At 43.9% G+C, this 17,449-nt stretch overlaps 1 protein-coding gene across 8 annotated transcripts in view; it reads right to left on the bottom strand.

The window, feature by feature from the left end:
• Nucleotides 1-17,449, bottom strand: part of PPP2R3A (protein phosphatase 2 regulatory subunit B''alpha) — a 1,031,009-nt gene that overhangs the window by 227,205 nt on the left and 786,355 nt on the right. The window contains exon 1 of one of the 8 annotated variants that reach the window (XM_069213536.1): nucleotides 8,956-9,452. The exons of the other annotated variants lie outside the window; for them this stretch is intronic. Coding sequence (XP_069069637.1) covers nucleotides 8,956-9,087 — 132 coding nt within the window. The 5' untranslated portion in view covers nucleotides 9,088-9,452. Of the gene's footprint in view, nucleotides 1-8,955; nucleotides 9,453-17,449 lie in introns of those variants that run through there. 8 annotated transcript variants of the gene reach the window in all.

Here is a 17,449-nt window from a genome sequence, read left to right as displayed (position 1 = left end):
TAAGTGATAGAAGAGGCATCGGCAATGACTTGCATTTGTGCCTTAGTGAATTAAATTTGTAAGTATGCAACGTCATGCTAAATTAAGTACTATTCCTATTAAAAAAGTATTCATGAAAAAACCCTAAAATGTGCATGCAGGCAAATACACAGCAAGAATGGTATACTTTGTCGGGATCTGCAGATACCCACTTGTCTGACCAAACACTTTTTAAACTCGGTTATCTTTTTTTGCGAGAAACCACAAACCGGTGTATCAAAAATCTATACTGAATTGCCTGCGTCAATAAACTTTATCAAGTTACTAACCTTGCCTGACTTGCCATCTCACATTTCCACTGTCAGAAAAGTTCCAATTATTTCTAAACCCATCTCTTATGGCCTTTTCAAAAGATCTCTAAGGGGCCAGATGTATCAATTTTCCAAATAGTGATTACCTAATTGTGATTTTTTGAGAACCACAACTAGGCAATCACTATTTGAATGTATGAAACTCCAGGAGTTTCATTTAACGATTCCCAATGGCTCGCAAATCGACCTACTTCCTTAATATTCATGAGGTAGGTCGCAATTTGCAACCCATTGTGAATTGCTACAATCACAGGGATGGTGGCCTGCTGGGCTCAGCAGACCAATATGTCTGTGATTGCTTTTAAATAAAGCATTTTTTTTTTTAATGCAGCCCGTTTTCCTTAAATGAAAATGGGATATGCTTAAAAAAGAAAAATGAAAAGTGTTCTTTTCATTTTCTAAGAGCAGGCAGTGATCCGTGGGACCACTGCCTGCTTTTAAAAATGTTTTCGCTACCATTCACAAGGAGGAAGGGGTCCTCTGGGGACCTCTTCCCATTTGCGAATGGATTACCACCTTCTTGAAGTAGGTGGTAAAATGTGAATGTTTTGTGACTGCATTTTGGTCACAAAACATTCCTACATACCACTGCGATTCAGTATCAGGAAGGGACACCCTTGACACGCCCCTTCCTAATACCGAATCAGTTTGTAGTCGCAATTCCAATTTACAATTTGGTAACAAGTTACTGACTCGCAAATTGGGCTTCATAAGTACCAAAATGCATTTTTGCAAATGCAAAAATGCATGATACATCTGGATCAAAGACACGTGAAAATTTACAAAACAATATCAATAAATATGCAGTTTAATTGCTTAGCTAATTAAGTGAACATACAGGGCACAAGGTACAACATCATTAGACTTTGGAAAGTGAGGCAATTTTTATAATGATACCCAATAATGCACTGCATAAGCTTTCTCAATTAAAGTTTATAATATGAAAAAAATGAAAGTTGAGGTAACTCGTCCACGTGCACCAGCCTGAACTGATCACGTACATAAAGCACAAGCTTTCTTTTTTTAGGGTTGAGCGCTCAGGACCATGTTGTAATCTCTCTATGGGCTTCTAACCACCCCCATGTCACGCCTGTTATTTTCATTAGTTCATGGGCTTGCCTTTTATAAATCGATTGATTCCATTTGTGAAAGGTATGCATACTACATGCATTTTCCGGTGTTCAGCCCTCCTCGAGCGCACCAGTAAATTACTGAAAACATACGAGCTCCGTGTCATCAACTGGTTTCTGGACTACTTTGTCTTTTCATTTCCTGCACAGCGTGATCTCGCTGGGCAGAAGTCGAGTGCTTTGCATGACATCGACCCTGTTACATGGATAACTGCACTTTTGCTGGTTACGTGGATAATTGCACTTTTGCCGTTAAGTTTCACCGCAAGCGAACTTATGTTTCCTTTTCTGTGTCTCCTTCACACTCATGGCGACCATCGGCTCGCATATGTGAAACTGTTTTACTTTTCATTATTAGTTTATGTGGCATGAAAAGTCCGGTTAGGAGTTTACAAAGCTAATAGCTCTAACGCGAGCAAACACGAGACCCGCTGCATTACAAATGCTTGTTATTTCAGGCGCGTCAACTGCTTGTCACAGCTTTTTCTCATTGCAGGCAGGCATGGTTTCCTCCTAGGACCTGATTAAGCGAGTGACAAAATGGGCATTCACCGCACCCAGTAAATACCCTTGTTGGGTATGGTAAATACCTCCTGTGTGTGATAAATAGCTCCTACTTCGAGTTTTAGCCCTAGAAATGAAGCCTAACAGGTGGATTTGATATTCACACTGGAATCTGCATATTTTGCCTCTTTAATCTGACCTTTCTTCCATCGATATATTTCACCAAGTTTTACCATGCAAAATTTATCAAGGTAAACAGGAGTAGGTGCGATAATTACCGTACAACTTGGAAGTGGCAAGAATTTAACCTCAACCATAATCGGAACCTTGGGAGCTAAAATTCCTTTACTGTGAGCTCTACAATGGCACATGCCAGCCTGACTCTCTAGGCCAAGCGTAATTAAGTGCATCAAGCCCAGCACACACAGATCCCAATGACAACAGTATTAAAAAATGAACATTTCGTAGCTTGCCTGTGATTTGAATGCCAGTCTGCAGTTTAGAAAAGTAATCCACACTATTTTAAAACTGCATTGAACTACCACTACATAGTACTCTCCAAAGGTAAGTGTGGGTGAAGGTATGTGTGAAAATACCTAGCTACCTGCAATAAAGAGGCAGGCTGATTTAGCAGATTTGTAACTATCACAGGTCAATATCGTCAGTCTCGCCATAGTGACATACAACTGCTGCAGATATGTACGTAAAGGATGAAATCAAGACCAATTAAGATGAACGTTAGTATAAGCTAGCTGCACAATACGCATTTGTGTGTGTTTGGACATCCCTTCTCTGACTCCAAAATGTTTTCTCTCCTCAACCCGGTGCCCAATTTCTAACTCCTCTCTTTCTGCAAACTCAACCTCCTCTTCTCCGCCTTACTATCCTATCCATGTGTGCTGGATCATGCCAGCCTCACCTATGTGTCTGCTCCTCTTCTCTTGCCATCTCAGGCTTTATGCGGCTGGCTTCTGTGCACAAGTTGTGTATCCTGAAAATGGCTACTTCTGGAGAACCGAGATAGGAACAACATCTCTGCTTCTCCATCTTGTGTGTGCCTGCCAGCAATCCCATGACATGGACGTCACTCTGCCCATTGGAAAGTGAGAGCGGATGACAGTGGTAGCCAGACTGCACTGTATAAAATGGAACATGACAGACTAGAAATGCCCCTATGGATGGCTTCTTTTTTTGACAACTCCCTTTCACCTAACATCAAATCAATTTAAAGTTTAACTGAGTCTTACTTCTCATGAAGCAAATAAATATTAATGAATTATTTTGTTCCACCAAGTACTTTGAAAAATCAGACCATAAAACGCATATGACTTATTTTACACATATGCAGAGTACAAACATTGATACCAGTATTTATCCATGGCAAATAAAACCTGCCAAAAGGGCAGAGGTGTGATCTGAACACGATTCTGAAAGAGTTAGAATAAAACGAAGCTATCTATTACAGCTCACACAGTACCTCATTTTTATCTATGGACACTAGGTCATACATCCGACTGCAAAAAATATTAAATGCACGGTCCACCCACATCATCTTCCTGTTTTTCGTCGATTGAATTGTGGAGGGAGAAACAAAAGATTGTCGACTAGCCTAACAAACGGCTGCAATTGCAAGAGGGAAACTGTGGGAGTTGTGTGAGAAAAATCAAATCTTCTGAAACTTTCTAAATTCAGAGTGATGACAATACAGTCCTTAATTCACTAAAGTAGGGCTTTGAGCAGAATCTGGGACAACGGCTGTAGTGTAGCCATTTTAGCTATAGCTCCGTGCACGTTATTTTAACACAGTAGCCCAAGCCGCTGTGCACTTTAACCTAGATATATTTTATTTGGCTTTATTGTATGTTACAATGGCCACCTTTACGGTCTTGTTTTATTTTCTGTTTATCTACTTGTTTTCTTAAACCAGCACAATGTTCTCAAACAAGACATTCTTGCTCACTCTGTGTTTCTTCCAAGTCTACAGCACGGTACATTGTGGGTGAAAGTGGTATAAGTTTAGTCTCTGACATTCGTAGAAAATGCACATCCTTACGTAGGGACATTTTCTCAGAACATCAGCTGTTTTATTATAAAAACACTTCTTTGTCCCTTAACATGTTAGAGGGAGATTCCAGCCAGAGAACCACGGCTGTATTCTGATTGTCGAATGCTTCGCTGCAGATGTTTATGCATACTGCAGGCCTTTGCTCAGGTATGGGGGATGATGTCTTCCTAGGGGAACCTGAAGGGCAGAATTAGAGCTTAATATGCTGTGCTCTATGATAGCTTATGTAGGAATTAGTCTATCAACCGTAGCAACAATATGATAGCATTATTTCTATGCTTCACTCTCCTCGTTACCATTTTAATATTGTCATGCTGTGTTGTCCTGGTTATTGCAGCTCATGCTTTGCTATATAAGATGCAGTTGTTTTATTAAAATCATTATTAAAAAATATACTGCCTCTGTTTGTCATTTATATATGAGACTAAGGTAACTGAGAGAAACGGATGAGACCTGAGTAACCACGGCTTCCCTGAGAAACCAATTATGTCATGCGCTCGGCTGCCCAGTCATCCCTGCCCTTGGGTGGAAATGAGGCACTGCTATTTGGCCGGAGTAAACCCCGGGTTGAAATGACAGGTCCTGCAGTGGGTCAGACTCAGTCTCCCACACCGCAGGTGATTCTGCCGCTCAAAATCCAGTAGACTCATTAGAATAATGACAGCCTATGCGACACTGCAGTGCACACTGCCCCTTACTGCCTCATCAGTGTGTGCTGACTCCAATAAGAAGAATGCAAGACTGCCTGGTCACTACACCGTTTCATCTCCCACCACACTACTGTAAAAAACAACAAGGATAGCAATAGTGAACATGAATTATAGGCAGGTGAAGTGGGCCACAGGAAAATGCAGAGAGGGTACCAGGTCACAGCACATATGGACACAAGCTTCCTTTACTATATGCTCAGTTTAGAATACCCAAATTGGTTCAATAAGAAAGGCTAATTGACACATTCAGTTCCCATTTTGAGTGTTTCTTCTTCAAAATAAAAATCATAAATTCCACATGCTTTATTACTTTGGAGCTTGCAAAGAGGCACAAGTCATATTAGAAGTTGGTATCATAATGTGTTTTGGACAGGCACTTTCTTTCAAATATGTGAATTTGAGCACAGAGCTTGTACGAATAGGTTGTGTACCCAAGTTCTACACCGTATGTAGCAAGAGACCAGCACACTGTTGTGGGAGATGCTTTGAGGTAGAAGGGAAAACAATGAAGAAATCACCCATCTCCAATTGTCCTGTATTTGTCAAAAACTAAGCATAAAAGGATCAAGACCCATCCTACAACAAAGCGAAACAGCTAGCCACCACAGCTTCAGGATGAAAATCTTCAGAGGCACTACTCTGTCCTTAAAAAGAAAATACAAAATATAGCACCGGACCCGTTTTTATATCTCATATGCCCTATAAGCACATTCTGAAAGGCTGCTTTTGGTTCCCAGCCTAAAAAAGAGTGGTTCTAAAAAACCTTAATTTACATCGAAAATTCGTTGTTCTAGCACTTCCTACAACATGCTTTCCTTTTTTGTCATACTGAAAATAACTGGTAACCGGTTCGTTCACTTCAATTATCAACTGCAGAAGAATAAAGGACAGATTCAACCATGCTGGAATTAAAACTTGTACTATCGCAACACGTCAGCAGGGGTCGCTTAGGTTACTGAGTGTCCTGTGATTTTGCTAACATCAGCGGATCTTAACCTCCCCCAGACCCAATTCTCTCGTTGGGTACTGTTTAATTATTTGATTCAAATAATGGCCCGCTCTGATTTGCAAGGCAAGGTGCTGTGACCTTTATATGGATCAAGTGGGCTGTTGACTCAAGCTGCAATGCTCTTGTCCATTTCTCTCGCCTTGTGCACGTGTGACATGGATAATCCATATTGTTACACAAACATTCATAAATGTATTTAGATGAAGACATTGCATGTTGGGTACGGATAGGTGATAAAGGATGCGAGAGATAGAAAAGATCTGTGCGGAAAGCCTTACAAAGCCGTGAGAAGGAGAAGATCTCGGCAAATTGCAGCATCTAAATATAACTTTCCAAAGGTGCAGCCCCAGCAGAACAGTTATAACGTTTTGAGAACACATCCCTATCAGAAGCACAATACAGCTCTGAGCCGTTTATTTGGCTAGGCGTCCCTCATCCCAACAGCACATCCACGTCACAAAGCATTGCCAATCTTAGCCCTTTGAGGATGTGAGGACCTTGAAATTACAACATCACAATGCATGCAACACAACAAATGACAAGGACACTCTGTGGAAAAAATATGTCACAAGTTTATTGATTACGCAGGCTGGGTCACCCAGGTGTCGACGATGAGTTCCATGAACAGAAAACACCCATCCTGAGAAACATAGAGCTGTCCTGTTGGTGTTTTCAGCCCCAACGCCCTTAGGTTATTTACAGCTCATTCATTTACAATGGGTTGCTGCCCTACGCTTTACTTTTGTGTCATGCTCCTGACCTCCTATGGCCAAAGAGGCCCAGCCCTTGGAGATGACCCTTTAAGATACCTCTTGCCCTTACTCCTCCCCTCCTGACTCCCAGGGCAATAAAAAGAGGGGTGACCAACCCTCTCCACCTACGATGGGGCCAGTGTGCTCATCTACCATTCTAGCAGGGAAGCAACACTAGGACGCTGTCCCCTGTACGTCGCCCTGCGTGCAAAGTGGACAGTTACAGTACATTCATACTTGCACTACAACAACAGTACTCACTGGATGAAACTCCCTGGAACCATCACTTGCCAAACATTGCTTCAAGCCATGTAGCTGGGTAAGCATTTGTCAGCTGAACAGGATATCCACTGCAGGTTATTTTCATACTTGGAACTACTACCTAAATGTCCAAATTCCTGGTTCTCTATCGCTCCAGATCCAGCGCCAGAACACCATTACGTGGGTAACAGCTGCTCTTTACAAATTCTCATTCATTCATACACAGCATGTGTTGGACACAACTGTTGGTACTACTGTGCACACAAAAGGCCTTCAAGCTGTATTCTGGATACGCATTTGCCATGTCAACAAAATATCTACATTTTCTTTCTGCCTACCTAAACAATCCAGAAGTTGACCTAAATCCATCACCGAGACACTAGTTTATATTAACTGCTATGCCACTTTCCAACCACGACTCACCTCTGCACAGTGGGGAACATAACTAAAAACAAAACAATGTCAAAGGACCACTCTGACTCCAGACAGTGGGCATCCCAGAAACAGTTAAGTGCGCTCCAACTACATAAGTGAAAAAGCACCACAAAAATGGTAGTAAAGATCTATACAAATGCACAAAACATAACATATTTGCTTCTAGTGAATTAAAGAGTGTGTATAAAATGGAACTATGGAAGCGCAGGTACCACTTGTCCAGAGCTCTCCCATCGAAAGCATTGAACCAGTACTGAGCAGTGCTGGCATTAAACGTTCCAGACGAAAGAAGAGTACTGGATAGTACCTGTGTATTTAGAGCACTGCAGACAGATCCTCGCCATTCTAACGGGCCAGCATCAGCAGCTGTGAGAAGGTCCATGTAAAAAGTAAGGATACCAATGTTTTGGCCCTGAATGACTTCCTGTTTGGTGAAGGGCCTGCAATAATCAAGCTTTCCGCCTATGTAAAAAGTGTTCTTTATGAGGGATAAAATATACAGGGCAACTCGCTGCTAAAAGAACACTAGCAGGTTCCTCAACTGAAACATATTCAAGATCACTGACCATATTTTCAAGTGTCAATTTTCTTGTAAAAATTACAATTTTGAAGCCATGGACTTCACCAAAATTCAAAGGGTAGCAGAAGTAACATCTTGCATCCTCGGACCATGGATTGCATGATAGGGCCCTGACTCACAAACAGCATCCTCCTTGCTGCTGGGTGCCAGTGGAATGCCAAGGACTTGGAACTAACGAAGGTAAAGGGAGCTCTACGAGCCTTATTCACATTCCTTCTGTGCCACTAATTTCACGGCCTTTGAAACCAGGAACATCAACGCCGTGCCAGAGGCACCTTACAGGAGAGGCCTCGGGTAATAGCTGCTACACTAGCTACTACTAACTGACGTCCATGTTCGAAGGATCTCTGGATATGAAATACTCAGTTAACTGACCATGAGTACCACGTACAGGAAGAATGGCTGTATATCTTGTCTAGAACATATAGGTTCACCCATCCATTGACTACAGGGTCCCACTCCTGAATGTATCTCGAGACATTTCTATATAGGCCTCAAATATTTAGTTATTTTTTTTATTATTTTTTCAACGTGTCAAATACACATCAACTGGATGGATTACTTGTGCCAAGCTGAAATCTCAGCCCTCGCCTGTAGATTGACTGCCATGTGGGCAGCAGCGAGAATGCGTTTTCTTAATGGAACTGCCCGCAGGATGCCAACTTGGACAGTCCTACTTGCGCTGCGATGTAACTTGGCTGGGCTCACGAAACGAGAGAAACGGTCGAAATTGCACCTCACGTTTGTGGAGTATCTGAGTTGAACTGAGAAACACACTGCCGTGGCCTAAGCATTAAAACACAAGGTGGTAAGTTTCCCAAGTTCACCATCACACAGAACAGTGGGTGTATTTTCTACGGTCACAGTGGAAATTAGCGTCTGTCAGCACAGCGGATCAGCTCGATTTGGCGCCATCAGAAGCTGACGGAGTACGGACATGTGAACGGCATATCAAGAATCAAACTGATCCTATAACATTTTCAGGATCTCACTTTTTCGGTTCCATCTGACACTACATCCCCGTGTCTCTCTGCAGGGCTATATTTAAACATGTTGGTATCTGGCTGCAAATAGCTTGCCCTCATGGCATGCGGAGTGGTCTGAGTGAGGAACGCACAATATGTCCCTTATCTCTCTGAACTGAGGAAACTAAACTCACCTGGGACTGCTGGAAGGACTTGATCCTTTTCTTGAAGCGCGAAGGGAGCACAAAATCACAACCTCGTGCAAGAAAAGCAAGCTCCCCTCGTAAGTCCGGATCCCTCCGCAGAGAGGCCTCCTTAATCATCATCTTGTAGAAACAACACGCGCTGTCAGCAATGCCCACGTGCGCAGAAAGTTACCCCGGATGGGGATCAAGCGGCTCAAAACCCGTTGCAGGCTCCCAACGGGAACATGGGTGGCTTTTCGCTACTCCAAGTCTGCCCCGTGCTCCCTCTTGCTCTTTGGTGGTGTTATCGGGGATGTACTGGAAGTCCCCTGTTTGCGTTGACTCTCCTGGTGTGACATCTCGCTGGCAGCATGGTATCTCGGGCCTGGCCGCCCTATGCCCTTGTGAAGGAGCGAGTAATCCTTCAGATTCGCCGGTCGCTCTTGATGCCTCCCAGAAACATGACCTGCTGCAGGATCTGCGCTCCAGCAGACTTTGTGACAGACAATCTGCCCAGGGCTGGCATGCAGGAGGGGCGCGGGAGGCATTCTGGGAAAGGAAGCACCCACCACTACCAGCGGTACTAAAGTTAGGCACTGCTACCGGGCCAGCTAAATATATCGCCTTTCCCTGACAGTGTTTACTCTATGACAGCACAAATGCACAGGGCAGCAGCTGAGGCCCGTGACAGCAGGAATAAACCTCTGCAAACCTCCCAACCCTACACAGCTCCCTACACGCACTGTAATGCCTATTATGGTACAGGAAATCGGAACATTTTTTCTTGTTTTCGACATGTTCGGAAATACGGAGCCGCATGGCTTATCAAACTCATAACCTTCATCTGGACACGTCAGGGCACAGGTCCTAAAAAAACACAAGTGTGGGCTACTAACCAAGTTAGGCAGTATGCAAGTGACATCATGGCGCATGACATCACCACCCATGACCCCACTGAAAGTGGCATCAGGTCTTATAAGTTTAGCAGTTCTATCACAACTACATTTGAGTGCACTGCGAGATTTAACAAGTGAGATTTTTGCATTGCGTTGGGCCAAAAAAAGTACGCAACCCCAAAACAAAATCTGGACCTCAATTTACACACGTATTTTTTCAAAGCTCTGCCACAAAGAAATCAGCGGAAAGGATAAATGTGGCAGTAAAGCTGTTCTGCTTGACTGGTTGTACACCTGCATTTTAAAATATCGTAAGAGGTTAAGGCACCTGCTGCAGAGATCTCTGTGTGCTCAGTAAATCTGAGGGAATAATAATAATAACGGTAAGATAACTATGGAGAGTAATGCATTTGCTAGGGAAGGGATCTGTGCATTGCCTAGTCCGAGTTTTGAATCAAAGCAGCACTGAGGGTTAATGTGTCTCCTGTAAAGCACACCATGGAATATGCAGATGACAACTTTTTATTTCCTATAGATTGGTAAGTGGGTTACTGCTTTTAATACAAAGATCCTTTTGTAACTTGCAGAGCACAACTTGCAATACTTCTAATATAGCACAGTGAGCTATGAAACACATGCTGCAACTCCTACACCTTGTACCCCTCACTGTATTATGTAACACATCCTGTACACTGATTCACACTCATATCATTTAATGTCAATGTATAATGTTTATATATGATGTAAAGTGCTTGGACACCCTGCAGTACACCCTGAATAGAGCTATAAAAGAAATAAAGGAAAATTGTGGTATTTAAAGTGTTATTTATATAAATACTGGGACAGACCAACACATCAGACATTCTTACAACGCATGCCTATTACTTATATACAAGGAATGAACAAAGTGAAAACCATGCCCCTCTTAAGTACATGTGAAGTGAAAAGCAGGGTGCCTTTGTTTCCTCCATTGTATCTAAGTGTGAGGCCGCAACAGCTTCCAGGCAGTATAATCAAACAAAAGGAAGCCTGACGACCCCTTAATTTCAGCCTTTGTCCCGGGCCAATGGAATTTAAATTAAAAAAGCTCGCTTCTGTCCTGCATGTTGCTGCTCAGAACAAACAAAAGCACACAACGTGCAGGTGCTGCTAAAAGTGTGTGCAGGCACTGCTGAAAGTGTCTCGCTACAGTGAAACGAATTATCATATTTTACTATGGCCCAACATTTGGCAGGGTGGACAGCATCCACCCTGTGAAAATAGTGGGTGGATGCTGTCCAATTGCATGCACAACCAACTTGTGCCCTGACCTTCATGAAATAAAAAGCAACAAGGGGGCTGAGCAGTTGGCCCAGGCGCACAGAAGATTCCTATGTCACTGATGTGCAATTCCTCACAGCAACTAGTGGTGGAATCACGTAAGCACTTTCTAGGGTTGTCACTGGTACTTACTGTTGAGGCAGAATTAAATTTTTTTGGGGCACAATTTAATGGTTGCATGAGTTTTGTTGTCTTTTTTGTGCCAATTCGACCTTGTTTGTACCAATGACTCAATAAGTCCATGTAGCAAGGTGGCAGTATTATGAGGTATGACTAGGGAGTCTTATCATGTAATACTAACACGTTACCCAGAAGTGGACCTCGGGTTCACACTAGTAAACTTTAGCTCAGACCTGGTGGTGTGGCAAAGAGTAGTCAGGCTACTTAGAGGAACACATGTAAAGCATTGCACAAGACCTACATGGAAGATAAGTAAATGACACAACTAAAAAAAATCCAACACCAATTTAGAAATATAAAGCAGATTTTTATCTTAATTTAGACATCAACACAACTTTAATGGTCAAACGACTCCCCTTAAAGTCAATGGGAAAAATCACAGTGTGCAATCTGTCACTTATAGGGTGAGCTCTGTGGAACCCACTTTGAGTTAAGGTCTTGCCGGTCCCTAGACCAAGTCTCAACAGTCAGCTTCTAGTTACCTTGCCAAGGGACTCCGGGTGCAGAGGTGCTCTGGCTGTCCTTAGTGTTGACGGGATCCGCGGGTGCTGTCAAAATGCATCACTTAACAAAAGCATACTTTGGGGTGGAGTCACATTCTACTCTTGGAAAGTAGAGGCCCTTGGGAACCCAGGACCTGGATTCCACAGCTGGAACTTTGCCACCATGTCCGGTGGGTCCAGGTGCAGAGGTGGCCTTGCAGCTGTCAATTACGCGGACTGGTTGTGCCAAAGATGCTTTGCTGCTCCTCTGAAGTCGCCTCCATCAGGATGCAGATTCTCAGGAGTGGGGTTGCTGCTGACGTCAGTTGCTATGCTGGGGAACTGCTCTGGAGTCGATGATGTCCGAGAAGCTGTAGGTTACCGGTCTGGGAACAGACATGCGTTGGCAGCGGCAAAAGCAGTCCACGGTTACTTTGTTGACTGGAGGTCATCCTGAAGGGGGTAGCAGCTCGAAACCTGGTGAGACTTCACTACCACTCCTGGGGCGCAGGTCACCAACTTTCTTTGGGCTCCCTCAAGAGGGGCCCTATGGGTTGCACTTCTAGGGACGCAGCCAGTGATTATTCTGCAGGTTCCAGTTGACTGGTACCAATAGTCAGGGGAGTCTGCTTTAGCTTCTGGTGTCCACTGGAGTCCCTCCTGCTGGGAGCAAGGGGTTTTCACCACGGGCACACGTGGATCACACAGTTCCCGTATATGATCACCTCAGGGACTTAAGTGCCCACTCTATGTGGGCAGGGAGGTGTTGTGCAGTGGCTGTCCCACCCCTCCAAGACATGGCGCTCAGGTGGAGCCCACCACCGCCGAGGAGGGCACGATGGCCCTACCCTGTGATCCTCCTTCACTTGGGGCCCAGAGATGGGTCCTGGCACTTCCCCCTCTTTATATTGCATTGGGAGGTCTGGAGACAGGCCTGGTTCTGCTCTTTGGGAGGGGGATGGTGTTCCATCCTTCCCTTATCTTGGTGGGGGGGCATGAAGAAGTGGTCCTGTGTCCCTTCTTTGAATGAAACGGCCTGGGGGGGGGGATTCCCGAGCCTCACAGAGCTCTGGTGAGGGGGATCCACGCACGTTCCCTCATAGGCTCATTAATAGTTAATGCATATTTGCGTCCAATCTCGACACTGGCCTTCTTTGGGGGTTTCTGCTGGATTTACAGTGGAGCTCCATTTGCTCTGTTTTTTCGGCTGGGGGTTCAAGGTCACATTTTTTCCAGAAATATCTTGGGGCACTCCGGCCGATTTGCATCATCTCAAGTCCTTGTCACCTAGAGCATTTTCAACAGGCCTCCTGGAACTCTGAGGTGGCACACATTGAAGGGACTTGGTTCCATTGGTGCCCTGTGTCTGACTTTATCCTTTTCTTTGTTCTCTGGTGCTCCTCTCCTCTTGATTGAGCGCAGAAGTTTTGATCTTCACCTAACTGGTCATGGGGGGTGTACGAGAACCAGCTTCCCCGTTCCTGGAATGATCCACAGGTCCTGGGGACAATTGTAAATAGAGTCCTTAGTTAATTATGGCATCAGGAGGATTGCCCTTCCAATTTCCATAGTATTGGTGCCATCAAGTTCCAGTGTCCAACTCCAACAACTTCTCTCTATTGTGCAAGAGTTTTTAAATGGGGAATGTGAAGTTCTAGAAGCCAGGAACCCCTGGCTAATCCTATGGTTCTCCATCACCCCAATCCCTGTCCCATGGCTTCTACACATCATACTGAGATATATAAAGATGGTGTCATCAATTGTTTTCTGCTCACATCTCCTCTGGGGGCCTCAAGTCCGCCACTAGCTGTCATAACTGCTAGGGACCTTCTAACCAAAACTTCAAAAGGGAGATCCCCTCCTGTCTTGGCTCAAGAGGTCTGTACTTCTTTTTCCAGTGGATCTGGGCTCTCCCAACAATTGTAGTATGGCAGCTATTTAATGGATATAGATTTTCTTCCCCACCCGTTCCTCATCAGGAACTGAGTGAAGCACTGTTAATTGCTCCTTTTGTGTGGGGAGTCATTGTTCCCTTTGCTGGCGAGTAGTTTAATTAACTTGGAACAGCAGGGTGACAAAAAGCTTGGGCTCTGATCCTGCGCTGAGCTAGAAGTATATTAAAATTCTGGATGACCCATAAGATGTATATATCAGCTCTGGATTTGCATATTCATACTGCTCACACGTTTCACGCCAGTAAGAGATCTTGCAGGACTTTGCAGCCCAGAGGAAAGTGAAACTGCACTGTTAGGCAGATTACCTCCTATGTGTGTAATAAAAGGGTCAATGCAGACAAAACAGTAAACCTATCAGTGCCCACTAATTTTATAAGGCCAACTCTAGGTCAATATTGTGCATTTGTATTTATATGTAACCAGTCAAGTGCTTCTTACCCTTGCTGTACCACAGCCACCGGAACTTATAAGGCGGAAACTGGCAGAAAACAAGCACAGTCCGTTCCCAATGATTATTGTATGTGAGACACCAGATGTGAGGCTCATCCACAGTAAAACGCCCAAAATCGGGTGATTAAAAAAAGTACAAAATCTGGGCATATTAAATGGGCAGAACCCATTTCGGTAGAGGTGGGATGGCTTTTTATTTACTGTCCCTCACTGCCGGATATATCCTGGAGCTGAAGGTCAGCAAAACAAAACAAAAAAAGAAAAACAGAAAAGAAAATGGCCCACCCACCATGGGAGACATCTCCTGGTGTGGTGGGCATTAGTTATTATTATTTTGTTTAATACCTCCCACTTTGGGAGTTTGCTTTTGAACTATAAAAAAACGTTGGAAACAGTTTAACCCCTTAGCTGCTGGGCCTCATCCCCCCAACCCAGAGCCCTTGTTTTGGCTATTTGGGCGTTAATAACTTTTTGTCTACATAAGCTATCCATGCCAAATTTGTATCCTTTTTTTCCAACATCCTAGAGATTGTAAAGGTACCCAGAGTTTGTGGGTTTCCCTGGAGGAGGCCAAAAAATTTGCCAAAATACAGCTAAAATCCTTTTTTTTTTTTCTTCAGAAAAATGGGAAGAAATGGCAGCTGAAGAAAGCATGTGTTTTTTCCCGCTGAAAATGGCATCAACAAAGGTTTTGCGGTGCTAAAATCACCATCTTCCCAGCTTTCAGGAACAGTAGACTTGAATCAGAAAACCACATTTTTCAACACAATTTTGGCATTTTATGAGGACATACCCCATTTTTACTATTATTACGCTTTCAGCCATGTCCAGTTAGTGACAGAAATGGGTGTGAAACCAATGCTGGATCCCAGACAGCTAAACATTTCTGAAAAGTAGACAACATTTTGAATTCAGCAAGGGGTCATTTGTGTAGATCCTTCAAGGTTTCCCTACAGAAAGTAAGAGCTAAAATAAAAATATATTGAAATTGAGGTGAAAAAAGAGCTGTTTCCGGCCACGTTTTCGTCTATAACTTTTTCCATCTATGGCAGATTTTGAAAGCAATATACCGTTAAGGCAGCTGGAGTCTTCTGGTTGCGGGATATATATGGCTTGTAGGTTTATCAAGAACCCTAGGTACCCTCCGCCAATAAATGAGCTGCACCTTGCAATGGGTTTTCATTGTATACCAGGTACACCGCAATTCATTTGGTGAAATCTAAAGACTAAAACATAATCTATCAAGGAAACCTTTGTATTTCCAAAATGGGCACAAGATAAGGTGTTGAGAAGCAGTGGCTATTTGCACAACTCTGAATTCAGGGGTCCCCATACTAGCATGTGAACTACAGGGCATTTCTCAAATAGATGTCATTTTTACATTTGGGAGGAAAAAAATGTAGAGAAAGACAGGGGGCAATAACACTTGATCTGCTATTCTGTGTTCCCCCGAATCTCCCAATAGAAATGGTACCTCACTTGTATGGGTAGGTCTACTGACTGCAACAGGAAACGCAACTTGGACAATTCACATTTTGCATTGTGTTTTTTGCAAATCGCCTAGCTGTGGATTTTGGCCTCTAACTCAGCCGGCACCTAGGGAAACCTAGCAAACCTATATATTTTTGGAAACTAGACACCTATGGGAATTCAGAATGGGGTGACTTGTGGGGCTCTCACCAGGTTCTGTTACCCAGAATCCTTTGTAAACCTAAAAGTTTGGCAAAAAGAAATACTTTTTCCTCAGATTTCGGTGCTGCAAAGTTCCGGAATCTGAGAGGACCCACACATCTCCTTCCATCGAGCACTCCCCCAAGTCTCCCAATAAAAATGGTACCTCACTTCTGTGGATAGATGTAGTGCCCGTGTCAGGAATAGATCACACAACAGTCAATGTTGGTCCTCACATGAGGGCAACTGTTGACCCGGGGGTGATCAATTCCTGATGCAGGCACTAGGTACAGGCACTCAATTTGGGTAGCGTTTTTATCAGGACAGGTGGGGAAACACTGGGTGGTAGGAGTTTTGTGGATCCCAGCATATTCCGGTAGGGTGGTGGAATCTAGGGCTTAACTAAACTGGGGAGCTCCCAAGAGAGCACTCTCTCTGTGCTTGCCGCCGCATGCACCTGCTCTCTGTATTGGGCTAACCCACTATTGTCCCGCTGCACAGACTATACTTGCGAAGGGACAGCAGGACTGTCTTCATCACCTCCCTCATAATCACTAGAAGAGGAGTTATCGAATGGGTCTCCCCGCCGACTGAAAAATCACTCCCAGAGTCTGCACCATTGTGCTGTCCCTCAGATGCTGTCTCAGTATCTGCTGTCTTAGCCTCTGATCCTACGTCACAGCTGTCCTCTATAAACCGAGTTAGGGCTTAAAAAGCAGTCATCCAAGGAGATGCCACCTGTGCTACTGGCTAAACTGTCGCTCTAAAACACTAGCCTACGTAGACAGTCACAAAAGTGCTGGTGGGTGTGAGTGTGATACATTCAACAGTAGAGGTCACCTTACCTTCGCTTCTTCCCTCAATCAGCATGTTCTCTCAAGACACTCAAAAAAACAAAAAATACACTATTTCTTCACCTTGTCACATACCAGTCATCACAGTCTATAGCGCCTCTAGCGCCCAGTCCAACAATCATTATTGGTTCTCCCACTCCTATTACCTCCTCCTCCGATTCCCTCACTACCACCCAGCAAAAGTGCATTTCATCTCTCCATAGACCCCCTCGCACATACATTTCATTTGTGTTATAGAGCAGGTAATGGTTGACTTTACTAATCCACTCAGCTATTCACATATAATACATCGCTGCTGTGATGGTGTTCCCAGCAATATATATAGAGATGTCTGCTGGGGCCGCAGACAACTCTAAATTTGGTGAGCGGAGCAAAGACAGGGAGGTGGATGTAAAGTACTCTCTGACCCTGTCTGTCTTTACGCCGTCCGTCAAATCCTAAATTAGGGCCTGGGTCTTGTGTGGCACTGTGGGTGAACAAGCGATGGTCTGGAATGCTATTCTGAACGATGGTCTGTGGTGAGTATTTGCAAGCATTCATCCCAACACATTTAGAGTTTTCGATTACCAGTAGTATGACTGGAAACCATAGACTCGCACAGCTTTCCAAGTCTACTACTGCTAATATTTGTGAATTCCAAAAAGTAGTAAATATGTATCCATTCAAGGTATAATTGTATAGGTGTAGATTTACAA

This window comes from Pleurodeles waltl, chromosome 11 (genome assembly GCF_031143425.1).
Source record: "Pleurodeles waltl isolate 20211129_DDA chromosome 11, aPleWal1.hap1.20221129, whole genome shotgun sequence".
NCBI lineage: Eukaryota > Metazoa > Chordata > Amphibia > Caudata > Salamandridae > Pleurodeles > Pleurodeles waltl.
This window is presented reverse-complemented; position numbering and strand designations above follow the sequence as displayed.